This window comes from Epinephelus lanceolatus, chromosome 8 (assembly GCF_041903045.1).
Source record: "Epinephelus lanceolatus isolate andai-2023 chromosome 8, ASM4190304v1, whole genome shotgun sequence".
In the NCBI taxonomy this organism is placed as follows: Eukaryota; Metazoa; Chordata; class Actinopteri; order Perciformes; family Serranidae; genus Epinephelus; species Epinephelus lanceolatus.
Window position 1 is genome coordinate 20996322 of NC_135741.1, and position 27415 is coordinate 21023736.

The following is a 27415-nucleotide window of genomic DNA, read 5'->3' on the forward strand; positions in this document are numbered from 1 at the left end:
CCAATACATTTCCCCTGAGCATCTCTGTTACTTAGTTCAAAATAGGAAAGTGAAGGAGGAAAGGAAAGTAGGATGGATGAAGGAATGGCAGGGAAGGAAAAAGTGGATTTTGTTCTCTAAATCATGTAAGTTGTGAAAAATGTTGTTTTTCTTCAAGTAATATATGCTGCATTTTTAAGGTGGAGTATAAAGTTCAAAGACATAAACCTCATAATTCTCAAAATTCTGACCACTTGCTTTTTTATTAACAGCATTTACTTGTACTTTTATTACTCAAGCACATTTAATATCATACAATTACTTTTGATACTTACGTAGAGTAAATATCAGGAACTTTAAGACTTTTATGCAAGTAGTATTCTAACAGGTGACTTCAGCTTGTGTGGCTGTTAGGTACTTTATCCCCTGCTGACGGAGCCTATTTGAACCCTGCTACAACACAAGGTTGTAGTGAATAAATATGAGGCTAAATGTAGCAAAAATCCACTTTATAATTCATAATACACAAAGATGTGATTCACCTTGAAAGTAATGACACGTACCACTGACCCTTACCTTAACCTTACCTACCCTTACCATTTTCTTCAGAGCTTCCACTTCTGGACTAAGAGGTGAAGGGGGCTGATAGTGGATTGAACTGTTTGTATGGTGAGCAAGTGATGTAGCTGAAGTGCAGGACATGTAGCTGCTCCGGCCGCAGCTATACCTACTTGGAACATTTTTCCATGACTGCTGATTGGCGCTGGAGCCGATAAATACACGATTACTGCAGAGCCATTTGTCCTGGGAATGAATGCCAATAGTAACCCTTCCCACTAAAGACAAAAGCCAGATGTTACTGGGTTTTTTTTGTCCAGTAGGAAGGAGGCATAACAAGAAGTCTGATGGATAAAAACCCAGACCAGGTTGCTTAAAAATGACGGTATGTGTCTGAGCACACTGATGTAATGGCTCTCAGGCTATCAGTGAGCTTGTCATTTGTTACCGTAACACAGACCGTGTGTCGGGTGTCCCATTACAGATGCTCACATTTGAAACCGTGTATTTTGATCTCTGAATCGCTTCCAATGTAATGTAGTTGGATGGTATCGGTTTTCTCCCATGGTGGTTGCCCATTGATAATCAATTATTCACAGCTGTCCAATGAGATTCAGTGTTCCATGGAGCTGAGGAAAGAGATGTCATTTTATCTCAAACAACGACACTTAACTGTTACGCAACGCTTACTTTTTAGAACCCATTCAGCCCTGCAGTGACAGAATATTAGACTTTATAACTGTAAAACTGAGTGTACAATCACGGCATTTTATGTTCTCCTTCTCCTCTTGGTTATATTACACTGTATTTATAGCATACTATATTATGTTGCTGTTTAGCTCTCCTTTAGGTCAGGCCTTGTCTGTTGCTATTGGCAGGTTTACATGAAAAAGGTGACAGTGCAGCATGTTGATAGCTCGATTGATCGAAGCCCTGACGAGTGGCTACATCATGTTAATAAAGGCCTCTTCTTTCCACCTCCCCTTCGCCCACTACCTCTTTTTCTCAGGAAGTCTGTCATTTTCTCTCTCCCATTCAATACTCTCAATCCATCCTCTCACTCTTTCGTGGAGCCGTCTCACAGATGGCACAAGGAGAAACCCTATTTAGAAATGAAAAGTGGTCGAGGTAATGGACTTTCCTCTCAGCACACATTAGAGCCCGGCTGCAGACATCACCCTTCTCAAATTTCTTACCTCTGCCGTCCGGTCATTTCTCCGTACGTCTCCTCGGCTCCTGTATAAGCTGAGACGGAACACGCATTTTGTTTGGTTTCGTGTTGCTTTAATTTTGTCACAAAAACTTGGTCTGACCTAGTTCTGCTGAGTAAGCTCACTGGAGCGTTGGGAATGGAATGAACCCGTTGCCATCGAAAGCATATGCACGCACACACACACACATCTGAAAAGGATTGCAAGGTACATTGACAGGGAGTGCAGCTGCATGCTGTAAACTCAGAGTGAGCTGCGGGTAAAGAGCTGGGCCCTCCTTTTGTTCCAACAAGGAGATTTAATTTTCCGGAGTGAGGTTGATGTGGCCATAACGTACGTATATGTTTTGTATGTTTTTGAATGTCTGTGTGTGTTACTGTGTGTGTGTTTTGCTCATGAGACTGACTCCCCTGCCAAAAGAGCAGCACAGCTCAGCAACAGCTCCTGACAGTGCCTGTCACAAACACAGAGATGGGAACAGTGTGTTTGTGTGTGCAGGGCGGTGTGTGTGTTTACATTCCAGCATAGGTTGCGCGTCTCATCACAAAAGTTCTCTTGCCCACAAGGCACACACGTACATGCTGTACATGTTCTGCACATACTAGATGTACAGCTGTGTGTACATGCACACACATCAGCAGTTTGTACAGAAAAGTTTTTGCATTTATTATTATTATTTTTAAGAATTGCAAATTGCCAGAAACACTAGATATTGATTTTGATACATAAATAAGATGATGCTTGTTAATTAATTATGCAAATTGCCTTTTGTGTCCATGGGCACTCACACACACACACACACACACACGCACACACGCACACACATTTCTAGTGTGTAAGTATGTCATCTTGTGTGTCCGAGCTTGTTCTGATGTTAGCTTTTAGGCATGCCTTTAAAGACATCACATGCTTCATCAGCTAACTTGGTCACTGGAGACCCTCCCCCTCATACACACACACACACACACACACACACACACACACACACACACACACGCTCGTAGACAAGCATCGGCCTGGCATTCATATTAACATCATGACGGGAAGGGCCGGCGCAAGACTGAGAGAGATGGGTAGATTCAGAGAAACGAACACAGATCAAACATGGCTGGAACGACCCTGACGGAGATAGACAAATAAGTGAGGGAAAGTGACAGGGAGAGGGATAAACACTGACAGGCATGTGGGTATCACAGCTTGACATAGCTACATCTATCTATAATTCATGACCTGGAAACCCAGGGGCCATATACAGTGCATTATGCAGCTAATCCTTTATTAAGTGAATTCCAGATTAATTCTGAATTTACCATACACACACAGAGATTTGAAGTATGCCTGCTGGAGATCTATAGAAATGTATAGAAGTAAATATCAACATTAAGTGATCTGGAGTAGAGGAGCGATATTTAGCTGTCTTTGTTATACTGACTTCCTGTGGCCAAAGGATACATGTGCAAAAGACAGTGACATCACAATGCAGCATTAAAGAGACACAAGGAGGAAGCACGGTGGCGGAATTACATTGTTTTCAGATTAGGCCACCATAGCCTTTTCTTTCCCTCTGTGAGACAGGTATATGTGTGTGTGCATACATGTAATGCAGTGTATATGGTGGTGAATGATTTTCAATGACCAAGACAACCAAAACACAAGACATACATAACATACAGTGGAGACACAGACACATAAAGTCACATAAAGTCCATTTCAAGTAAGGTCCTCTTTTTATGCACACTGTCAACTGTCACTTTCACAAAAAAAAAACTTAAAAATATCACACTTATTTTGGAGAAGTGGTGTAAAAGCTGCTATCATGGCTTAAAGGCAAATGTAGCTAAAGGCCCAGACACACTGAAATCAAAGAACCAGTGGCAACAATGGCTGACTGTTGAATAGCCCAACATTGCTTGTGTCTCGGCAAAAAAGTTGCACTAAACAAACCCCAAAGACAACAGCTAATGGCCAACTAGCATGTACATTCTGCGCCTTTTTGTCAGAAAATAACTCAATTCCAGCAGGCAGTGGTGTATTCATCATTCAAAAGTGAAAACCAGAGGACCAACAGGATGGATTCAAGACGCTAGTTAGCCAGTTAGCACATTAACACCACAACCCAGTGTTGAAAGTACAAAGGACAATTACTGTGTGCTTGTGAACAACAAAAAAATTCTTTATGCTAAAGAGCTCAATGGCTAAAAAAATGTACCTAATACAACTAATTTGTTTCGATTTCACTCCCTCTTGACTTCAGAAGTTTGTTTACTTTCCTCACTTTAGCTTCTCATCTTGTGCACTGAGCTAAACGACCAATCAGAGCGATTTAATTCACAGACGAGCTCCACCGTCTCTGACATTGAATCGACATGCTGGTCAAAAAGCCGACACGGACCAACTAGCACCAACGTTGTGGGACACACCGCAAAAACTAACAGGGCAGACGCTCACTGACAACCCAACGTAGAACAATGGCCGGCTGTCAGCTTGGTGTGTCTGGGTCCTAGGTGCAGTGGAAACAGATTCAGCGAATAAATGATGACGTACAGTCATGATGTGCAGACATTGCATCGGCCACCGCAACCTTTGTTTGGCATCTCCAGAGGCTTTCAACACGCTTATGTATGCACACATTACCAGAACCCTCCAAGGGCACAGAGCTGGAATAATAATTATCCAAAACTGTTTTTTTCCATTGTCCAGTGTTCTTCACTATTATACATCCATTGTTTGCTTTCATTTGAGGTTCGTCTTTTGCAGTGGCACCAGTGGACCAGTTAGCGTCGCCCACTGCTTATCTCAAACCAACTCCAAATATTCGCACATCAGCCGTCGATGGAAAAGCATTTTATTTTGCAGATTTTATAAAAAAAATTGTGCTACGTTAGAATGGAAACCAGACTAATATTTTAGCACATGCACACAGACACACAGAATAACAAGGCCTGGTGACTCAGACCCCTGCAGTTGTAGGCCAAGAGTCAACAGCAATGGGACTGTAATCTGAACTAACAGCCGTGGCCTGCAGGATTTGATCCTAGAGATAGTTAGCTTAAACATGGCGAGTGGTCTGGCCTAGCCTACAGTGAGGCTGTAACCACAAGAAATGCAAACAGCATAAGTGATAATGCACATTGATAGTGTAATGCATAACTTCCTCAACTGTCTTTCTGTCTTCTCTAGTCTGAAATCGGCTTTGGGAAACTTGAGACCTACATCAAACTGGACAAACTAGGGGAGGTGAGATCGATGAAGACAATGAGTGAAAGTCAAATACTCAGTTTACCTCACTTCAAACTGCATTCACTTCACATACTTTCTCTACCTCTGCAGGGGACCTACGCCACAGTGTTTAAAGGGCGAAGCAAGTTAACAGACAACTTAGTAGCCCTGAAAGAGATCCGACTGGAGCACGAGGAGGGTGCGCCCTGCACAGCTATCCGGGAAGGTACCGAGCTGCTGTTTAAATCATGTGATTTGAAAGTAAACATCTTACAGGCCAACACGGGACCAAACTGTCAAGGAGCTTGTAAGGTACTGTCATGTGTCTGTGTTTGACTGACAGTCTCTGACATGTCCCCCTCTTCTAGTGTCTCTACTGAAAGACTTGAAGCACGCCAATATTGTCACTCTCCATGACATTATCCACACTGACAAGTGCCTGACACTCGTGTTTGAGTACCTGGTGAGTGTCTGTACTGTGCATGTGTGTAGATTTATTGTGTGTGTCTTTAGAGAGCGGGTTATACTAATCTTTGTTTTTCTGTCTCCCATCAGGAGAAAGATCTGAAGCAGTACATGGATGACTGTGGGAGCATCATGAGTGTTCACAATGTCAAGGTAATGCAAAGTAATACGTCTGCTCAGCACTTAATAGAATTCTGGAGGACTAAATGGGTTGCTGGTGGATATAATCGTATTTTCAGCAACTACAATTTAGGTTTATGTCTGGTTACAGCATCCATTTTGTCTTGATTTGTACTTTAGACAGTGGCAGTAGCTGTGTTAGCTGTGTTAAAATAATGCTGCAGACTTTTGCTATCAGAGGAATTATTTGGCTGCTTGCTGCTGTTTAATGTATAACAAGTATTCAGCGAACAATCTCCTCTAATTCCCCTCTCCTCTCCAGATATTCCTATTCCAGCTGTTGCGAGGTCTGGCGTACTGCCACAGAAGAAAGGTCCTCCACAGAGACCTCAAACCCCAGAACCTCCTCATCAATGAAAAAGGAGAGCTCAAACTGGCAGACTTTGGTATATCACCACTTACATCAGTCCTGTATATTGTCCTTACACTTCCTATATTGGTTTGACTTTTCATCATAGTCTACACTATGAAAGCTAGAATAAAAACAGCGATTAACACACACTTCATACTGAACACATCTGAAAAAGAGTTGACACAGAACAAATTCACCTGATCACATTCTCCTTGGTTGCTAAACATTTGTCTATAAAGCTGAAGGTGGAGATGGAGCCCCCAGTTCTACATACTTTTAGTAGAATTAGCTGGTAATTTACAGAGTGTGTGATTATTTTATAGTAAAAAAAGTATTATAAAACAGTTACAAGATTCTGAAAGACCCACTAGTGCCCCCTGAAGGCCATAAACCCAACCAGACAGCATGGTTTGACATGAATAACCACTCAACACTGCCCTCTGTAGGTAATCATGACACACTGTGCACTACATACTGTAGTGTTGTGCAGATCCTCTTTGTACATAATACATCAGTCAATTGATTTTATTTAAAGTGCAGAATCACTATGAGGCATGATCAGTAACACTTTACAGTAGAATTAAACATACAGCAGACAAAATAATAAAACTAAATAATAAAAATAAAACAACCATGTTAAAGGGGATGTTTGTATATAATAAATAACAACATATATAAAACGACATGTAAACGTGTTGTCTTACCTTACCGGTGTGGTGCCATGTTTGTTTACCATCTAGCTCTGCTTTCCAAATCGCGGCTGAAATATATCTTGTGAGCTCTAGATAAAGCCCAGCTGGATACTACTCCAGGTGGAGGTGTCTCGTCCCCGGTCACATCCAGACCTTGAAAACAAGGCTGTAACCGGTCCCATTCCTTGCAACAGAGGCATTCCTCTTCTGTGGGCACTGGGGCACAGCATTCACAGGTACACCACCAATCTCCAGAGCTACGCAGCCTTGCAGCAGCCATTCCTCCTCTCTCGTCTTCTACCTGTTGCGCCTCTCTCTCTCTCCTCCTCCGTTCTTCAATTTCACAAAGCTCTTCATCAGTGTATTCTGGCTCAAATAAATAAGGGCTGCCATCAAACTCTGCAAAATCAAATTCCTCCTCCACAAAGTCGAAGTCTGGCAAATAGTCAGCCATTATTCTATAAATCTTTCATAAAATAAATGAATGAACTTTTCAGGCTACTGTCCGGTTCTGCCTTCCAGCTGTTGCTGCTTGTTCTCACGAGATTTCAGGCACAGTATGAGATCGCTGCTTGTTCTCGCGATATTTAGGCCGGGCTTTGGAAAGCAGAGCTAGATGGTAAACAAACATGGCAGCACACCGGTAAGGTAAGACAATACGTTTACATGTCGTTTTCTATATGTTCTCTGACATTTATCCTAACAATATGAGGCAGTCTTTGTGGAGAAAAAGCTTGTTTAGTGGACTAACTTTGCACTTGAAGGTTGCCCGTTCACTTACGTTTTAACAGGTCTGACGCTACTATGCGCCCCGGCTGTATCTAGGCTAACGGCTAACATGCTAACTATTATTTTTATGTCACTAGTCACTTGAAACAAATTTAGGACGATAGGAGACGGGTTGAAATAAACCAAAATTTCCCTTTAAGAGTTGACTGATTTGCAGGATGTGTGAGTTGCAAGATGGCGCTAACTGATTGTCTTGACTGTCACGTTCAACAAAAAAGGAAAACAAAATCCCCAAATAAACAAGCCTTTAAGAAAAAAAAAAAGATGTCATCAAACAATAAAAACTGTAACCCCTGTGGCATCTTCCACGCTCCACTCTCGCTTGAGCACACCTGCCTTTGATTAAAGGTTCCCGAGATGCCAGGTCAGGTGGTGCATTAAAGTGACTCAAAAATAATAGGAAACTAGGACTTGCTCTAAAGGGCTCTAACAGGTACATTATTTATATTACGTCATTTTCTGTGTTTGAATGAAGGTTTGGCACGAGCCAAGTCTGTCCCTACAAAGACCTACTCCAACGAAGTCGTAACACTATGGTACCGACCACCAGATGTGCTTCTGGGCTCCACTGAGTATTCTACACCTATTGATATGTGGTAAGCAAACACACACCCACAGCAAATACACACAGTGTAGAGATAAAGACATACAGCTACCCCCGTGTGCCTGTCTTCTTTCTAAATGCCCTTTTCTTACTTTTGTTCTCACCTTAAGTGCTACTGTCAATTCTCCGAGCTTCCCCTCAGATTTTTCTTTGGCTGTTGTCACTGTTGATATTTTGAAACTCAACACATGTATCTGTATTCATATTTGTGTCCTATGACAAATCAGGTTTTTGAAGCCACTTGTTAACTTGTGTTGTTCCACTGTCTCTGTGTCTTTGTCCAGGGGTGTGGGCTGCATCTTTTATGAAATGATCACTGGCAGACCTCTCTTCCCTGGATCGACTGTGGAGGACGAGCTTCACCTCATATTTCGCATCCTTGGTGAGACGACACCAGTGGATTCAGATGAGCATTTGCTCTTGTAACATTGATGCTTGGGTGTGTGCGTGTGTGTCTACATGACATGTCAACTGATGCTCTTGATCTTCAACAGGTACTCCTACAGAGGAGACTTGGCCTGGTATCACCACCAGTGAAGAGTTTAAGACATACAACTTCCCACGATACCACGCAGAGCCTCTCGTCAACCACGCACCCAGGTGTGTAGCTGTGCCATGGCTGCGTGTGTGTGTTTTAGGGATTCTGTGTTTATTTCAATTATGTAGAATAGTCACATATGTCCAGAAAAGTGCATCACCTAAGTGTCTTGCAGCTTCTGTGATATCCTTTTATTTTCCGACAGCAGTTTACAAAGCAAAACAGAAAATATGATTAAATAATTTCTCCTGCTGTTCAAATTTTTTTCACAATTTAAGAACTTTGTAGAACATTTTGGGAGAGATTAAGTGTACATATAAGCGCCATGTCGGGGAGGAGGGATGAAAGAAACAGAAAAATAAAAAAATAAAATAGCAGTCAATGAGGTTTGCTTGACTAAACATCATAGGGTCTTTTGTACTGCCACACAATCAGGTCATAAGGGTTTTATGTATTTCACCCACTTTGCCCAGAATTTAATGAACCCATTTTTCTGAAGATGAAGAGAAAAAGTAATCTTTTCCATAACATAAATATAATTTACAATATCTATGCACTCCTCCAATGTGGGGGGTTCAGGAAGCAACCAGCGCCTTGTGAGGGCTTTCTTGCAAGCAGATATCAAAACACCAAAAAAAAATCCATACATCCTAAAAATAATGTAGAAAATTGCAAAGGAAGATCAGTGTTGAGTATCTTTTTTAGTGCTTTATCTAGGTGCAGCTTCACCTAAATTACACAACAAATAAATTCTGTCCTCCCCTGGGGTGGCATTAAACCTTCCAGTCTCTAAGGCTAATGGTAACGTTCCTGAGCGCAACTGTGCACATAGAGATCTTTGTTTTTTGTTTGGATTATACTTCATGCAGGGTTCCACACTGTACCTATTTTTATGAGATGATAAGTTTGTATTAAATCATGAATCAACAAAGAGAGGTCCATGAGCATACAGTCAAAATATTAGGTTTATTGTTCCTGTCGTCTGTGAGATTAGCTGCCGTCAGAAACACACTCACACATTCACACACTCACGACCAAACGCTGGGCTTAAGTCTGGTGGAGATAAACAAAATCCACAACCCTTGTTATTTGCAAAAGTCCATTCCACAGTTTATCTGTGGAAAATACGTGTTGTTTACCCGAGCCAAAAACATTGATTTCAATAGTGTACATTTATACACCAAAACTGGCTCAGAAATCGAGAGTCACAGAGTACAAATATCTTGGCATCTGGCTAGATGAGGATTTCTCATTCAAATATCATATTAATAAACTTATTTTAAAGTTGCGACAAAAATTGGCTTTCTGTACAGAAACAAATCTTGTTTCCCAGTACTCTCAAGAAGAGTAATAATTGAAGCAGTGTTTATGTCTGTTATGGATTATGGTGATATTATCTATAGGCATGCTGCTGCCTCAACTTTGAAGCGTCTGGAATCGGTCTATCATTCAGCCCTTAGATTTATTACTGGTGATGAATATGATACTCACCACTGTGTTCTGTATGAAAAAGTTGGTTGGCCCTCTCTTGAGGAAAGGCGCAAGAGGCACTGGCTTTTATATATTTTTAAGGCCTTTCTAGGCAAATTACCACCGTATATTGCAAATTTGTTGGAGTGGAACTCAGGCACTTACATGACCGGTTCAGCTGAATTGCTGCTACTCAAAGTTCCTCGAGTCTGTACAAGTATTGACAAGACTGCCTTTTGTTATGATGCCCCTAGCTCTTGGAACGCACTACAACACATCCTGAAATTAGACACACTCCCTTCACTCACAGAGTTTAGGACCTTAATCATAGATAATTGTGTTTCTAATTGTAATTGTTTTAGATGACTGTCTTTCTTGTTAAATGTATATTGTTGTGTGTAATCACTGTCAATATTTTAATGGCTTGTCAACTCGATGGCATTGAAAATGAGGGTAACCTCAATGTCTCTCCAGAATAAATAAAGGTTATATATCTGAAGCTAATAAACGGGCTTCAGTCTTTTAAATCTGACAAATCAAGTAGATTTCTTACACAGTTTGAAATTCCCTCTTTTTGTCACCTTTCGTTGCGGAGCTAGGGTGGAAGAATCATAACATAAAGAGGGAATTTTGTACTGAAAAGACTCTGTAAACACATGGTTTGTCTAATTCATATTCACCTCAGCTAAACTTTGAAGTTTATTTTTATACAGAATGAGGACTGTGGATTTTGTATGCCATCACTTGCATTAAAATTGATTTGGGAATGGACCTCTAATGGCCATTATGGACAAGAGGAATGAGTTCAGCCAGCAAAACCTGTTGCAATGTTCACATGGGCACCTGAGTACTGTGAACCTATCCTTTAAGTGACTGTGATACGTTAGATGTAACAAGATGATAGATTTTCAGTGGTCAAGCGTTTCCGCCTCTGTTGAAATGGCAGGAACACTACACTGCTCTATATGGCTTAGGTCAGCATTTGACTCCACTTCCACTCAATTACCACCCCTCTCACTTTTCCTCTCTCTGTCTGTGGCTCAGGATAGACAACGATGGTCACGACTTGCTCTCAGTGCTTCTACAGGTAACAAACATTGCCCATAATGAAAACTTTTGATTTTTACCCAAAATGCATTGGATTAAAAACTAACAATCCCATCTTTATATCCCCTCTTTGTCTCCACGTGTCTGTAGTTTGAGGCTAAGAAGCGGGTATCAGCCGAGGACGCTCTCAGACACTCGTATTTCCGAACTTTTGGCGAGCAGGTTCAAAACCTGGCGGACAGTGAGTACACGCAGTCTGACATGTTGAACATACGCATGTAATGTACAAGTACTGTCTCACCAACTGCTTTTGTTGTTTCCAGCTGCATCCATCTTCTCTGTAAAAGGCATTCAGCTCCAGAAAGACCCAGGGAAGAGATCCTCAGTCTACCCAGAGTCAAGTAAGTCCTCAAAGACAAAAATAATAGAGGAGGAAAAAGCAGAAAAAGAGGGATTATGATAGAGAATAGGTCTTGCTCCTTGTCCTCGTCCTCTTCTCGCTCTTTTTCTCTCTGTTTGCTTAATGTTGTGTCTCATGTCTCTGCATGGTCATACATGTCACACACAAATTCCCAGTCTATCGCCAGGTTCGTGCTTGCACTACATACAGATCTCCACTTCCCAATTTTTACAACAGCTACTGCAACACACATTAGTCCATGTCTATAAAGACATTTGTGGTTCACATATGATGAATCCCAATGACTTTGATGCCCCCCTGACTCTTTCTCAAGCACCGCCATGAGGTTCACATTTGTGGTTTTGAGCGACATGTCTTGAGAACAATTGGTTGGATTGCCATGAAACGTGGTGCCAGTGTTCATGTCCCCCTTCAGGATGAGTTGTAACCACTTTGGTAATCCCTTATCTTTCCATCTAGCACCACCATCTGGTCAGAAGTGTAACTTGTCCAACACTTCCTTGTACTTAATGGCCAAATACCTGCAAACTAATCACAGTGCACTATATGCTTAGTGCTTATTAGCAAATATTAGCATGCACACAGCAACATCCTGCCAACAATCCATGATAGCTGGACATATACATTATCATTCTGTGGACGATAAATGGGGCGCAGACTTCCATCTGTGTCACCTGTAATGAGGCAATACAGCGAGTGCTGGACGGAGCAGTGAGTTACAACAACCCCGCCCACATTTAAGGGTACTGTTGGCAGTGGAAACACTAGGGAGTGTGTACCAGTCTGAAGGGTTACTTTTGGTTCCAAAGGTACCATACCGAGTGTTTGGTAGAAACGGGACTATAGGTTATCATAAACATTAAAGCTGGGGTAGGCAGATATCTAGAAGGCAAAAAAATGCCAGAATTTGAAAATACAACCTCCTCCTGCAGCTCTCCTCTCTCCGTCCCAAGCCCCTCCCACCAGACAACCACGAACATATGCACGCACTTTATAAAGTAACCCGGTGTTTCCCATACTTTGATTTCTTCAATCGTATTTCATCATGGAGTTACCCACAGCTCATTCGCTTAGCCCCTCTGTGTCTCACTCTCTTTGTTTATCAGACCACAAATTAGACAGCTACCCACCCTACTGTGCCTCCATCTCACCCCCCAGCAATGTGGACCACTTTCCTGATAGGAGAGAAGGCAGCAGCTCTGGGGACGGAGCTTCAGTTGGTGGCTGTAGCTGCTCGAATTCAGCCAGCACTCAAATCCAACCAGCATGGGGTGTCATAGTGGGCTGGTGGTCATTGGTCTGGCCTGTGGAATAGCAAAAGGAAGTCTGGGGTTGTCCGGTCTTGAGTTGGGGTTTGGGCTGTTTGGATTTTGGTTGCTGCAGCCACTGACCAGGGGTTCGTTGATAAGCTGCTATCCGCTTTCCCCTTTGTGAAGTAGTCTGTAGCGGCAGTCAGTGAGGTGGAGGATACACTGTGATTCAGGCACTCGTTAATGTTAGCTACAAAAATGTGAACATGAAGCCACAGCATAACGCTAAACTATTAGCAACACGCGTTTTATTCGTTTTATTGTCATACTCTCCTTTAGACTCGCTTCCTGTTAAGTCCGTCTTCCTTTTTGGATTGCTATGCAGTGTAGGCAGTTGCTGCCAATGCTGGAATGGCAACTTTCCCTGCAAGATTTTCTACTGTTGAATCAGGTTTTATAGTACAGCCAATCGGAACACTGTTTCTCTGAAATGACCTGTGATTGTCCAAAGCATCCCATCACAGATAAGATTTTCTAGCCTTAAAACAGAGCCAAGAAGATGTGCAGGAGTCAGGTTTTCTATTAGACCACTTAAATTACAATATGCTCAAGGTTTATTATGGTTTTTTTTTGCCCAATAATGCGAAAATTAAACGGCCTACCACAGCTTTAAGCTAACATACACATATAAAAGATGTTAACCAAAGAAAGTTGGACGCCCAGCCATTGAGTTAGCACTTGCACAACTATGACTTCTACCTTCGTCTGAACCACTATACATTTATTGTGCACACCTGATGTTGCCTTTTGCCATAATGCTTAGATTGACTTCAGTGTTTCTGTCTCTATCACAGTCAGTCTGTGTGTGTCTCTTTCTTCCTGCTTCCGCTGCCTCTGTGTCATGTTCTGATAAACTGTCCCTTCTCTTTCTTGCTACCCATGCTCTCTTCTCTCGCAATGTTCATCTTCTCCTTAATCCTTTCTACCTCCCTTGTGTGCCCCGCTCCAACTCCTCCGTAACACCTCAATATTCCCAACCTTCCCCCCTTCTCCCCTAACCCTAAAAAAGCGATGGCCCATAGGCTAGGCTCTGCACCCTCGCAGTACTTCCAGAGAGAAGCAGCCAATCCCAGGGCTCAGAGTCACAATCTCTCCTCCACTTCAACTGGCTGAGTGGCCCCTACCGTTCTGGTAAATACGGTCTCTTTCATTCTGTCTGTCTTCTGTTCAGTCCTCCTTGGCTGTCACCTGGCCTCTTTTCCTCTGTCCATTTGCACTTTGTCCCACTTTAACGTATGGCTCTCGCAGTCGCTGAACTGGACTAAATGCTGGTACATTTCACTTCCATCATTGCATTCCCTCAACCAAAACAACACATTATTTGTTACCTGTTTAAACTCACATCCCTATAGCCTTAGTTTTGTTTTATTTCCTCGTCTCTATTTTGGTTAATTCCCCTCCCTCTGTCCATTCTTGCTCCTACTGGCCATCCCCTCACATTTCAAGCCCTGCACTCACCTGCATCATCTTAGCTTTCACTTACCTAATCCTCCTTTTCTCAGAATGAGCCACTCCCAGCGTTTATTTCAGGGATGAAAGGAGCAACGACATATTCATTAAAGAAAAAGACTGTGATCAGAGAATGGGGATCAAGTCATTTGATTCTTTTCATTTGCAGTCCTGTTTAGGTTTCTGCAGCGAGAGATGTAGCCTTTTTGTTGAGTCTGTAAGTGAGGGTTTGGTGCAGTGTGTGTTTGGTTGGTTGTGTGTTACAAATGCATTCTCTATCAGCATGTATATGGGTTGCTTGTTTTATTGCAGTGTGTAACAGTTACTGGTAAGTATAATTTAGCTTCAGCAACATGAAATTATAAGCAGTGTTACAGGTTATAGAGCTGTATGATCCAAATTTTACCCTTCGTTAGGCCCCTGCCTAAAAAAGCTTAAGTCCATTCTTGTGTTAGCAACTGTAACAAGGCATGGGAGGCCAAAACAGTCTGCATATGGAACCTGCAAGTCTGACAGCAGATATCCTCAAAGTAGGGCTGGGCGATATGGACAAAAATTCATATCCTGGTATTTACAGGCTGACTGGCGATACACGATATATATCTTGGTATTTTCTAGAAATGGGCAACATGTGTTCAGCTGCAAGTCAAAGCCACATTTGAGATGTCACAAGCAGTTTCATAAAAACAGACTGTGATCAAAATAAAATGCAAAGACGGGGATTTAATTCCCCCGTTTGAAAACATGCAGCTGCACAACAGTTACACCTCCAAAACACTAGTGAGCGGCGACAGGGTTTCTGTGAAGTGCTGTGAAGTATAGTTGATTACATGTGAACATACGTACACAAATCAGCCTTATTATAACTCGCAGCATTCACAGACAAAGCATTTGTCTTTTGCTGGACACATTTTCCCCACAAATACACCATGCTAATGTTTTTACCACAAGCCTATGGCATTTTACATTGTATAAATTAGCCTAGCAGCTAGCATACTTTTCCTCTACTCATATGAAGCCTTGGACAACAGCAGCATTTAACAGAGGTAACGTTACAAAATTCTTCTCCATTACAGCTCACAAGGTTCACATACAAAACAACTATCTCATTCTAAACATGTTTTCCACACAAATATGACATGCTAACGTTATTAGCACAAGGCTCTGGCATTTTACATTGTATAAATTAGCCTAGCGAATACTGAGAGAGATTTCCTCTGCTCATATGATGCCAGGATAAATCACACACAAGTCATAAAATGTTATTTTTGTGGAGGCTTCACTGTTTCACAATTTATTGTTTCTTATCTGTGTTGAATAACGTAAATAAAAGCTTTATTTCCGCTGAGGGAAACTGTAAAACTGTAAAAAAAATAAAATTAAATTAAAAAGCAATCTTGCTTAAAATATTGAAGCCTGTGGAGATGAGTTCATCTTCTACTCACTTAACTACTCACAGTATAGAAAAAATTTGACAAGGGGTGCCCAAACTTTTGCATGCCCCTGTATCTGTAACGCTGATAACCACTACTAACGCCTATTCAATAGAGTGATAACACTGAAAATGGTTGCAACATTCACCAAAATCAATGTCCAAAATTTCACTATTAGCACTTTAACAAATACGGGCCATGACCTCAACCCCATCAAACACTGTTTGGATGAACTGGAGCGCCCGCTGTGACACACATCTTATCACCCAACGTCGACGCCTGTCCTCACTAAGCTCTTGTGGCTGATGGGAGCAAATCCCTGCAACCAGAAATCTGGAAAGCCTTCCCAGAAGATTGAAGGCTGTCATAGCAGCCTATTAATGCCCACGGTTTTGGAACAGAAGATACATTGACAACTGTTTTAATAATGAATTAATCATTGAAGTAATCTTTGAGGAAAATGGCAAACGTGACAGTTCCAGGCTCTGAAATGTTTTAATTTGCTGCTTTTGGCCATATAGTGTGAGCAATGTGTTGCTGGCATGGAGTGAAATGTGTGGGCGTGTGGTGGTGTGTGCTTGTGTGTCCAAATGAAATGCAAACCTTTTTTTTCACATTCTTCTCTCTCTCTCTCTGTCTCTGTGTGTGTGTGTCTCTCTCTGTCTGTCTCTCAGCCCAGGGGAAGAGCAGGAGGCAGAGTGTGTTGTTTTAGTGCTGGCGGGGGCGCTGAGGTGAGGAGGACGGTGACACGTGGAGCTGTCCTGTCAGACATACATTCACTGACCCTGCCACACACACACTGAAGGAGCGACACACACCCTGCTGCAAAAACACACACACACACACACACACAGAAGAAGAAGAAGAAAACACCAACATGGAAACAAAACCACACAGAATTTAGGTTGAAGAATTCATACTTGACGATAAAAAAAATAAATAAATAAAGACTCAGCTCAACCCTAAAGACAGAAAAATAAGTGACGAGAGAAGTGCGGAGATTCTGGAGGAATGGTGGGAGAGTACAAGATTCTCCTTGCTGCTACTACCGCTGCTGTCCAGAAGAGGGCAGCGTTCAGGACGTGGGCCGACTGGGCTCTTTTTTTTGAACAGAACTTGCTGCATCAGTGAGCTGTGAGGACGGAGGAGTGAGATGCGATTCGAAGGCGAGGAAAGAGAGAGAGGAAACCTGTCTCTTTCTCTTTTGCGCTTTTATTTTTATTTTGTTTGGACTGTTGTTGTACATAAAGAGACTGAGCTGTAGAACTCTGCTTTTTTTTTGTTTCATAACACGCCTCAGCCTGAATCCAAACTCTGAATATTGCACCTCAACCCTAAACCCCTCGCCTAACCTCTTGGCCCTTTATTACACAAACAACACACACAATTTCTCTCTTTCTCTTTCTCTCATTCTCTTTCTGTATCTCTCTATAACACACACACACACACACACTTATGATTCACTTGAAAGTTAAGAGTGTGTATATCAGTGGAGTTTACAAAGATAAACTTTAGCACCTTATTGTCCAGTAGAGGTCAGGGTGGCTGTCATTACGTTACCTCATCAGTCACTCAAGCAGAGTAGGATGTAAAGTACATGCTAGATAATAGAATGAAGACGAATCAAAATAACAAACCAAAAAAAAAAAAAAAAGCGAAACAATGACTCACTAACCATGTAGGACAGACGTTTTTACTTTCACCTCTGGAATTGGACACTACACTGCGATTTAAAAACACTCACAAACCAGTAGGAGACAATAACTGCATTTGTCACATTGCTCACATGCTGTAAAGACCACCACACTGCACCTGTTTCAGTCCGCAACGAGGACGACCTGTGAGGACGGAGAGGTAAAGGAAGTGTACAAATCCTCACGTGCTTATTCTCAGACGCCCCCCTCTCCTCTTTTGCCTTGACTCAGAAGTTGTCTTGATCTGTTGTGTGACGTTCAGGTGTTGATGTTCAAAAACGTTCTCCTTGCACCTGATTTTACCTCTTTAGACCACGAGTAGACCATTGGACAACCCCGAACCTCTCCTGCCCGACTCCACTTGCATTTATTTTTACTCTTTCTTTTCCTGTATATATGAGCATACTTTTTACGTGTCAGAAGCAATGATAATTCCAGGATGCTGTTCTCAGTCTTTACTGTGTTCCCACCGGAACAGTGCGGCGACTGGCTGGGGACGTGTTGCACATTCCTTGAGCTCAGGACTTATTGCTAGTGTCGTTTTGTGGATGCTGTGAGGCGCAGCCGGTCTTGTACGTCTCCCCAGTAGAGAAGTGTTTCGAACGTGGCCCGAAACCCCAAAGCTGGTGCAAACTGTACGTGAGGAAGAAGAATCATTTCTCAGCATCAACCTGTCAGTCGTCTGTGTCACACTCTGTTCATTTAACCATGATATTGCTGTTCAGTGACTACCTAACCCATGTCTGCACTTGTCATCTTCTTCAAGCATGTTTGTGTATTTAACACTCAGTTGGTATGTGAAATAGCTGCTGCCGGAAAAAGAATAGTTGGTTTGAACTGTGCATGGGACATGAGCTTATTACACAATTTTTCTTTACACCACATTAACCTGTAGTGGCTCCTCAGTGAGTCTGGAGACTGTGCTCTTAAATAAGATGAAGACAGTGACAACACATTATTCAGCAGCAATGTCATGTGCTGCCAGCATTGGGACCATATAGTTTGTATGACAACTCTGACTCAACTTCAAGGTGTGTACAGTGCAGTTACAACTGTTGCGTAGCCTGTATAACTGGGCGCTAACATCTCGGAGTATTAAGCAGGACTTGAGGCACTCAGACACACTGTTGTTTCCCGCTTATATTGTCACAGGCTGCCAGAAACAACAGGACCAAAGTCAAGCCTCCCCAAGCACCAGGTGTTCAAGCACACAACTGTTCCACACACCAATCAGTTGACTTGTCAACATGTACTGTATCTGAGAGATGGCCTGTGAGTGTAGACTGGAGTTTCCCGTTCCTCAGGCGCTGACCTCGGGTCACTTCCACATCTTTCTCTGAAGTAGATTCACAAAGGGTGAAGTGATCCCTCGTCTTTGCCTGTCAGAAGGACTACTTATTTACCCAGAGTGTGACAGTATGTAGCATGTACATAGATGATCCCTCACTCTGTATATACAAAAGTGTACAGGTTTGATACAGCTATTCACACTCTGGCTTTTTTCTTTTTTCTTTTTTTGCTTTTCCTTAATGAAAGTCATAGCAATATTTCTGTAATCAATAAAAAAAGCCAAGGTAATAGGAAGAGTATGATTGCATTTGTGTTTCTTTAGAGAGGGAGAAATGACTGTGAATGATCAAACTGTGAGACTTGACTAAAGTGACGACAGGTTTTTTTTTTTTTTTTCGTGTGTGTTTTTTCTTGCTGTTTAACATGCTGGATCCAAAAGGCTGGAGTGAAGTATCATGTTGCAAAGGAGTATAACACACTGATTATTTTGATTTTTATCAATGAAAGCCATAAAGGTCATATAAAGGTGACAAAGGTCTTTGTGCGAAGTGTGTACCATGTTTGAGCACAGACCTTAAGAAGCAAAAGGGGATGTGTACACCTAATGAAAAAAAATAATAAAAATCATGTAATTACTTTTTTCCTTGTCATAAATCCTTTGAGCAAATGTCGCCAACTAGTATGACAGATTACATCATCAACTACATATATATACTCATTGTTCATCATTACAGGGCTTTGGCAGTTCGCTGCAAATCCTCATCTCTTCTTAATTTGCTTCTCAGCTTTGGGTTAAGTATGTAACAAGTCAGAGCAAATACTTTTACTTGTGTTAAAGGGATTTTTTTAACACTGTCTTCACTTTTTAACGTTTAACATGACTAAAATGGAATTTTAAGATGTGAAAAATTTAGTATTAAAACAAGCAGTATGTAAGATTTAGTGACATCTAGTGGTGAGGATGCAGATTGCAACCAGCTGAAACTTCTCCCATGTGCCAAGCAAGAACTCCCATAAGAACTACACATTCGTTTTGTCACTTTCACTTCCGGTAGTAAGTGGCACAGGTGTGGGTGTGGTTTTACATTATTTTCCCTGTTCATTCACAGGCAAAGAGGGTGAGTGTTGGCTCCGATATTTTTTCACGTAACGGTATGATATCATGTAATCACAAGACATAATTCATCTCATTTTGCTTTACTTATCTCATTAGTTTGTTTAATAAATCACCATAAAAACGCAACGTTGGACTTCAGCATGGACTTTATTGAACGAATCACAGTAAAGAGCCCACTCAGCCTCTGCTCAGCTTTTTTTAATTGATAGTAGTCGCTACCCTCCTGGTTAGGAGTCTTTCAGTGTTCAGGAGGTCTCTTCCTCTCAAAAGCAAATAGATGAAGTGATTAAAACCATGATAAACGCCGAATAAAGCAGATTGACATTACAATTTTTTTTTGTGACACTGTTTGGGTCATCACACAAAAGCACAAATGACCCAATGTCTTGCCAGTGTTTGGTTTGTTCATTCTACTATTAATGCCAATACTGTTATGTCTCCGGTGTAGGGGAACCTAGATATAACATGCTGCGACTCCCTACCTTTCCCACTCCCAGTTACACATTATACGATTTTCACCGATTCACGATTTTGAGGCCGTAGAGGATCTTGAGAGCCACCTTGGGTCGGAGGTGAGTCGGCAGATAGTCTGCCACGACGAGTCCTCGTGTGTGAACACGCCTACGAGCAAGTCGCCCCCTCGTCTGAGACTGGGACAGAAACACACATCATGGCATTGCCAAACAAAAAACCCACTCATAACTCTAAAAAGTAAACTGTTAAACAAAACTCAACTCACCTACTCAACCAAACAACGACCAAATAACATTCCTAAATGACAAAGTTATCAAAATATTCACACTAGTCTATTAAAATCAAGATTTTCTTTGCTAGCAGGTACTTAGAAACAATTTCTGTTGGTAGTGGAAGAGTGAAAAGGAGGGGAGAGCTTCTGTCAGCTGGTGGTTTAAAAATCCTCTGTCCTGCATTGGACCAATCCGGTGACAGCAATCTCTGCGGACAGCCCTATCGGCACACACCACCTGCCTTGCAACATCCAATCACACTCCACTACATGCATCCCACTCTGAGGGGAGGAGCGAGAACATCTGACATCTGACTTCACACAATATCTTGGATTTGAATCTTTAATCTTCAAAACTTTTAGTCTTTCCACCCTGAATCTGACAACTCTCACAATCGTCATGGTGAAACACAAAGGATAGCACATGATCAACAATATCCATGACAGAGAGCAGGACAAAGGGTTTGTCTTTATTGTCAGGATACATAAAACGTGGTGACAGCTGCAGCAGGAAAAAGATTGAACACACGGAGAGTCTTGTTTGACGATGTTGCCTTCTTCCTTTTTTTATCCTGGGTGTGTCTACATATGTCCTTTCAGATATGCAGTCCAGTGTAGAGGGTAGACTAATGGCTGAAGGTCGTTCTGGTGATCTGGTGCTGCTGTCATTCTTTCAAAGACTCTTTCGGCGAGACTCTTTGGGTCTTGCCGAAAGAAGCGACCGTGGTCTCATCCTCAGACATCTGTGGATCTGAGGCCCAAGGGTTCCACCCACACAGGACTGTGGGAACAGCGTATGCTCGAAACTGGTAACACACAGCACATGGTCAGCAATAGCGTATGGTTATATATTCCTTTTTGAATATAAATGTGCATGATGGAGGATTACCTGTCTGTTCATGAAAATATATATGATGGGGTTGTAGACAGTGCTGCTTTTAGCCAAGTAAACAGGTACGGTGGCAATGATGGGGTCAATATTTAGACTGGAGTCCATGATGACAGCGAGGGCCATGCCAGCATATGGCAGCCAGGTCACTAGGAAGGCCATCACCATTACCACTATCATGCGTGCCACCTGCACCTCCACGCGGTTTGTGCTGCCGGCCTCGGATACCTGCAGCTTGGCCACCTAGGACGCCAAAACACAAGACGTCAAGGAACAGTGTGAAGGATTTAGGTAGAGTTAGTGGCATTTAGGGGTGAGGATTGCAGATTACAACAAGCTGAAACTCCAGTTGAAGATTTCCTTCAATGTTTATTGTTCAGGACGTTTTTACTAGAAGCCAAATTATCCACAGAGGTCTCTTCCCCTCCAAAACAAACAAAAGGGCCCCTGTCAGATTATGATGCTGGTACAAGCAACTGAAGTACACTCATCTTTGAGTGCACCCACATGCCCCAACATTTACATCGCTTACCTGGCGGAGGGTCCACAAGAGCCGTGAGTAAGACGCCATAATGATGGAGAATGGCACAACAAAGCAAAGGAAAAAGTATATGATGATGTAGGACACGTCCCCGACATCCCGGCTGTTCCAGTTAGGGGCGCAGGAGGTCTTGATGCCCTCCAGCTCGTAACTTCCCCAACCGAACAGAGGTGGCGTGTTCCACACAAACGACCACAGCCAGGACAGCACCACTCCACTGACAGCATGCCTGAGGGCAACAGAGATGGTGTGTCACATGCTGGTGGAGCAATCGAAAATTAGTAGTCGGGGTGATGCTGCCAAGTGAAATACTGATGGTCACTTCTGTACCTGGTCTGGAACAGGACAGCACCCATGGGATAACACACCACCATGTAGCGTTCAACAGAAATGACTGCTATTGTGCACAGGCTTGCTATACCTAAAAAAGAAGTAATATATGAAGACTGAATTAATTTTTTGTTGAAAATATCCTGCGACATAGCAATTCATGACATGCAAATTCAGTAGTAGTAAGTAACAAACATTTACTTCAGCTCAGTTTTTAATATTCTTGTTTTGTGCCACTTGTTACGTTTCAGAGGGAAATATTTTGCTGTTTACAGCACCACATTGGCCACACAGCTCTATTCATGGATGGATTACTGCGCAGGCCTACTGGGCACAGGCCCAGGCTCACCTGTCACAGCCTCCATCTGCAAAATGTCACTAAAATTACTGTCCAGGAAGAGACTTAAAATTACCACAAAGAAGAGACAAGAAGAGATGCAAAGGAACTGCGAAGAGACAAAAAATGGCAAAACAGACACAAAATTACCTCAGAGAGACACAAAACCACAAAAAGATGCATAAAGACTAAAGAAAGATGGAAAATAATGACTTAAAAAAAAGGCATGGCCATCACAAAGTCTGTGTGTCTTGCTCCTATATAGGAAAGGTGGTGAGGCCTTCTGCATATCTGTGCCCAGGGGCCCACAAAACACCCACACCTTATAACTTCCAAAATATGGCACACTGTTAACGATGAAACCGTTATGTGCCCAAAAAAAGCAGCATCTAGTTGAAACCTCATGTCACGTTTCAGAGGTTAGCAGTCCCACCAAAGAGTGATTTCCCTTCTAAACCTCTCAGGTGCCATCATGATGACTTTTCCAAGCCAAATAAAGGTGAAATGATCTTATAATTTACACAAGAAAAGCTGACATATGAGAAAATTGTAGGGGGTTGGACCCTAGGGCTGAAAACCACTGGACTACACTACAGAGGTGCATATAATAAAACTAGCTCCACCTTGACCAGCTACAAAATGCTAGCTTTGCATTGATGTATCAAAAACAATCTAAAATGTAATATATACCCTCACTGGCCACTTTATTAGGTACACCTGAACTGCTTGTTAACTCAAATAACAAGCAGTGACCTGAACTGCTTGTTAACTCAAATAACAAGCAGTGACAGCAATTGCATTTAGGCATGTAGAAATGGTCAAGACGACCTCCTGAAGTTCAAACTGAGCATCAGAATGAGGAAGAAAGGAGATTTAAGTGACTTTTAATGTGGCATGGTTGTTGGTGCCAGACGGGTTGGTCTGTCAGAAACTGCTGATCTACTGGGATTTTCACACACAACCATCTCTAGGGTTTACAGAGGATGGACCCAAAAAGAGAAAATATCCAGTGAGGAGCAGTTCTCTGAGTGAAAATGCCTTGTTGATGCCAGAGGTCAGAGGAGAATGGCCAGACTGGTTCAAGATGAAAGAAAGGCAACAAATAACCACTGGTTACAACCAAAGTCTGCAGAAGACCATCTCTGAACCAACAACACGTTCAACCTTGAAGCAGATGGGCTACAGCAGCAGAAGACCACACCAGGTGCCACTCCTGTCAGCTAACAACAGGAAACTGAGGCTACAGTTCACACAGGCTCACCAAAACTGGACAATAGAAGATTGGAAAAACGTTGCCTGGTCTGATGAGTCTGGATTTCTGCTGCCACATTCAGATGGTAGGGTCAGAATTTGCTGTAAACAACATGAAAGCATGGATCCATCCTGCCTTGTATCAACGGTTCAGGCTGCTGCTGGTGGTGTAATGGTGTGGGGGATATTTTTATATTTTATTTTATTTTATTTTATATTTTATTGTCTTTATAGTGGCACTTGATGCATTCAAACTGTTTTACTACTGACTGTATGTTGTCTGCTAGTGCTTCTGTCTTGCTGTGCATAACTATGTCCTGTCTGATAATGCTTATGTCTTGCGTGTAACGTGTGTTTCTCGTCTGCTAATTTTTATATCTTGTTGTGTATAACTGTGTCTTATAGTTAATTGCTTATTTATTTTATTAAATTTTGTTTTATTTTACTTTATTTAATTAAATTTTATTCTATATTATTTGATATTTTATTTTTATATCTTGCATATAACTGTGTCTGTTGGTTAATTGCTTATTAATTTATTTCATTTGTTTTATTTTATTCTATTTTATATTATTTTATTTTATTTATATATTTTGTTGTATTTAACTGTCTGTTGGTTAATTGCTTATTTATTTTTCATTTTATTTATTTTTTATTTTATTTTTTTATCTTGTATATAACTGTGTCTGTTGGTTGACTGCTTATTTATTTATTCTTATTTTTATTTTATTTTTTTATTTCTTTAGGTGATGTCGTGTTGAAAATTAGCCTTTGGCTAAACTGGCACATCTACATTATGTTGATAATACTTCTGTTCCTTTACTTAACCAGGATCATGATTACTTAATTAAAAGAGGTTTTTTTTTTTTGTTTTTTTTTACATAGCTGCATTTTTACTCAGGCAAATCATCTGATTACTTCTTCCACCACTGCGCAAATAAAGCCATACCAAGCTGTGAGTAACATGCAAGCTTTCAATGGACTCACCAAAAAAGGCAACAGCAAAACCCTCTAACATGCAGCCCACATGTCCCAGGCTGAAGTATCCCATGGCACTGGTTACTGTGGTGGGCAGACCTCCAAACACAGCACAGCCCAGGTCACATATGGCCAAGTTTACCAGGGCATAGCTGAGCGGCTGCCTCAGCTGTCTGTGCCTCACTGTCACCACAATCACCAGGAGGTTGAGGATGATCCCAGCCACGGAGAACACACCCATGATAACAGCCAGTATTGTATAGCCGCTCTGAGACAGGAGCTCTGTGTTGACTGAGCTGTGAGATGATGAGGAGTTTCCATCGTGGAGGGGAATATGCTCCATGTTGCTCAGTGTAGATGAGGTGAGTGATCCAAATGCTTCCTGGAAGTGTCAACTTTAGCTCAAATTGCATCCAAACAAAATTTAAAAAACAAAAGAAAATCAATAAAAATCTATTCAGCAATCCAACAACATCAACAACCACAGAGGTCAGCTCTGGAGAAGAGAAGGAGATGTGACCCTCTTAATAAGCCCAATAAGAGTAGGGATACTCTACACCATGACATTTAATTCTTGAAACCCAAATCTGTCGATCCGGATTATGAAGACAATAATTCGGCTTAATATCCTGTAAGACTGCACTTTCCATGATTGCTGGCTCTACAGCTGCTCCTGAGTAATGAAGCAGGGATTCAGTAGCACAATGTGGGTTTTAGAATCACAGTTAAACGCGTGCCTGCTGGTTAAAGGCATAGACAGAGCATTACTGCTTGTTAACGTCACAATTTTTTTGTTCTTTTTTACTCAGTACACAGAGGCTTAACTTTAATTCTATGTGGCACAGCTTGCACATGCACTTATTTTGGATTAATATAAGTCAGCGAAACAAACTATAAATAGGTTTGGTTTTGAATGTACTAATCAATCAAGCCCCTTTCTAAAGAAGTCAGAGGTCAAAGGCTCCAAGTATGTTTTAGAATGGATTTTAAGATTTTACTGATTACCTTTAAGGCTCCTCATGATTTCTCTCCCAGCTACATCTCTGACCTCTAAGTGCCACACACACCAGGACGTACTTTGAGGTGCTCGGACGGAGGTCTTTTGTCTGTTTCAGAGGTCTGGCTGAAAACTAAAGGGGACAGAGCGTTTGCTGTCAGGGCCCCGAGGCTCTGGAATGATCTGCCTGGGGAAATCAGCTCAGCTGAGTCAGTGATGTCTTTTAAGTCCCTTCTTAAAACATGGTTTTATCGTATGGGAGAGTCTTTCCTGATTTTACTTGAGTTATAATTTAAACTGTATTTTATTTCCTCAGTTTTTATACGCTAAAATGTTTTGATCAGTTATTTGTGACATGTGAAGCACTTTGTAACTCTGTTTTGAAAAGTGCTTTATAAATAAAGGTATTATTATCGTTACATAACTGTTCAAAAACTTTCTTTTCATGACATAATGTAAAAAAATTCACGAATGTAACAAAATTTGGAGACAAATATTTCATGCAAAGACTTTAATTCATACATAGTCTGCAGTACTCTACAGCAGCACACACTTCTCTCTATGTGTTATCATTCTTAATGATCATTTCAAATATAGCCTTCAAAAACAGATCCTTTTCACAATAATTAAAAATACTTTGTTCTGTTTCAAGTATGTAGCATAATCTTTTTACATCTATATATACATTATATTAAATGCAACAGACTAGGGGTCTTCAACGTTTTTCAGGCTAAGGACCCCTTGGCCCAAAGACAGACAGCAGGGACCCCTACTAGGCCTACATATATTTAAAAAAAAAAAAAGAGTTGCACTTGAGATAGTTCTGAATATTTTTCGGGTCTTCTCTTGTTTGCCTTGCTTAGCAGCAGTTGTAGCATTGCTAGGTGCGTTAGCCTCACCCTCTGCACTTTCACTGGTAGTTTCTACGGGTGTGTCAGAGTCTGTTAAAAAGTTATGAAACAATCCATTTTGGCACACAAGAATGTCTGTACACTTGACATAGTAATATAGCTAAGTGGCTAATATGCAAAAATAATTACAGGTGCCGCACAGTGATGTAGCGTGCGCTAGCTCACACGATCGCTTAACGATTCCTGGGTAACAGTCAGCCAATCAAAAATGTTGTGTACTGTTAACCAGTAGGTTTTATGAATAGGCTAGGGTGACCATATTTTGATTTCCAAAAAAGAGGACACTCGCCCCGGCCACGAGATAGGCTACTTAAATGATACTCGCAGTTTACTCAAAGATGCCTTATAATTTTAATATAATTAAAGTTTATATGTATGGATAGAAAATTCAGTTATATTACAAAATAATATCTCTCAAAGACAGAAATTTGGATAGGCTTCTCAGAGGTTACTTAACTTGCTTTTATTATGCCTAAAATAATAATCGTTTTACAAGTTTCATTTGTACAAAAATAAATATAAATGTAAAATAAATGTAAAATCTCTGGAATGAAATAATGATAGAAATAATGTCTCTTCTGTATTAGAAAAATCAACTTGTAAAATAATAGCTATCTT

General features: G+C 41.4%; 2 protein-coding genes across 7 annotated transcripts in view; one reads left to right on the forward strand and one right to left on the reverse strand.

Annotated features, from left to right (window-relative positions):
- Positions 1 to 17380, forward strand: part of LOC117257902 (cyclin-dependent kinase 17-like) — a 53797-nt gene extending 36417 nt beyond the window's left edge. For 5 of the 6 annotated variants that reach the window (XM_033628306.2, XM_033628305.2, XM_033628310.2 and 2 more), the window contains 13 exons: positions 4929 to 4985; positions 5079 to 5193; positions 5336 to 5430; positions 5523 to 5585; positions 5875 to 5998; positions 7921 to 8041; positions 8334 to 8431; positions 8544 to 8649; positions 11102 to 11144; positions 11255 to 11345; positions 11428 to 11505; positions 13845 to 13966; positions 16392 to 17380. In XM_033628306.2, coding sequence (XP_033484197.1) covers positions 4929 to 4985; positions 5079 to 5193; positions 5336 to 5430; positions 5523 to 5585; positions 5875 to 5998; positions 7921 to 8041; positions 8334 to 8431; positions 8544 to 8649; positions 11102 to 11144; positions 11255 to 11345; positions 11428 to 11505; positions 13845 to 13948 — 1095 coding nt within the window. In that variant the 3' untranslated portion in view covers positions 13949 to 13966; positions 16392 to 17380. The remainder of the gene's footprint in view (positions 1 to 4928; positions 4986 to 5078; positions 5194 to 5335; positions 5431 to 5522; positions 5586 to 5874; positions 5999 to 7920; positions 8042 to 8333; positions 8432 to 8543; positions 8650 to 11101; positions 11145 to 11254; positions 11346 to 11427; positions 11506 to 13844; positions 13967 to 16391) is intronic. The other variant, XM_033628307.2, reaches the window with a different exon arrangement.
- Positions 17381 to 20967: 3587 nt separating this feature from the next.
- Positions 20968 to 25546, reverse strand: parapinopsina (parapinopsin a). Its single transcript, XM_033630037.2, has 5 exons — positions 24899 to 25546; positions 22324 to 22414; positions 21985 to 22222; positions 21453 to 21695; positions 20968 to 21369 (listed from the first exon to the last, which is right to left on the reverse strand). Exons 1-5 carry the CDS (start codon positions 25230 to 25232, stop codon positions 21229 to 21231), a joined length of 1047 nt encoding a protein of 348 aa, XP_033485928.1. The 5' UTR covers positions 25233 to 25546; the 3' UTR covers positions 20968 to 21228.
- Between the last annotated feature and the right edge of the window lie 1869 nt (positions 25547 to 27415).

What these genes read in the sequence shown, in the direction of transcription:
- parapinopsina (XM_033630037.2), bottom strand. Translation starts at nt 25,232, where the DNA reads ATGGAGCATATTCCCCTCCACGATGGAAACTCCTCATCATCTCACAGC. An exon ending in TTTTGCTGTTGCCTTTTTTG is followed by an intron (nt 22,415 to 24,898) that starts GTGAGTCCATTG and finishes CTTCTTTTTTAG; the next exon opens with GTATAGCAAGCCTGTGCACA. An exon ending in ATATTTTCATGAACAGACAG is followed by an intron (nt 21,370 to 21,452) that starts GTAATCCTCCAT and finishes GTGTGTTACCAG; the next exon opens with TTTCGAGCATACGCTGTTCC.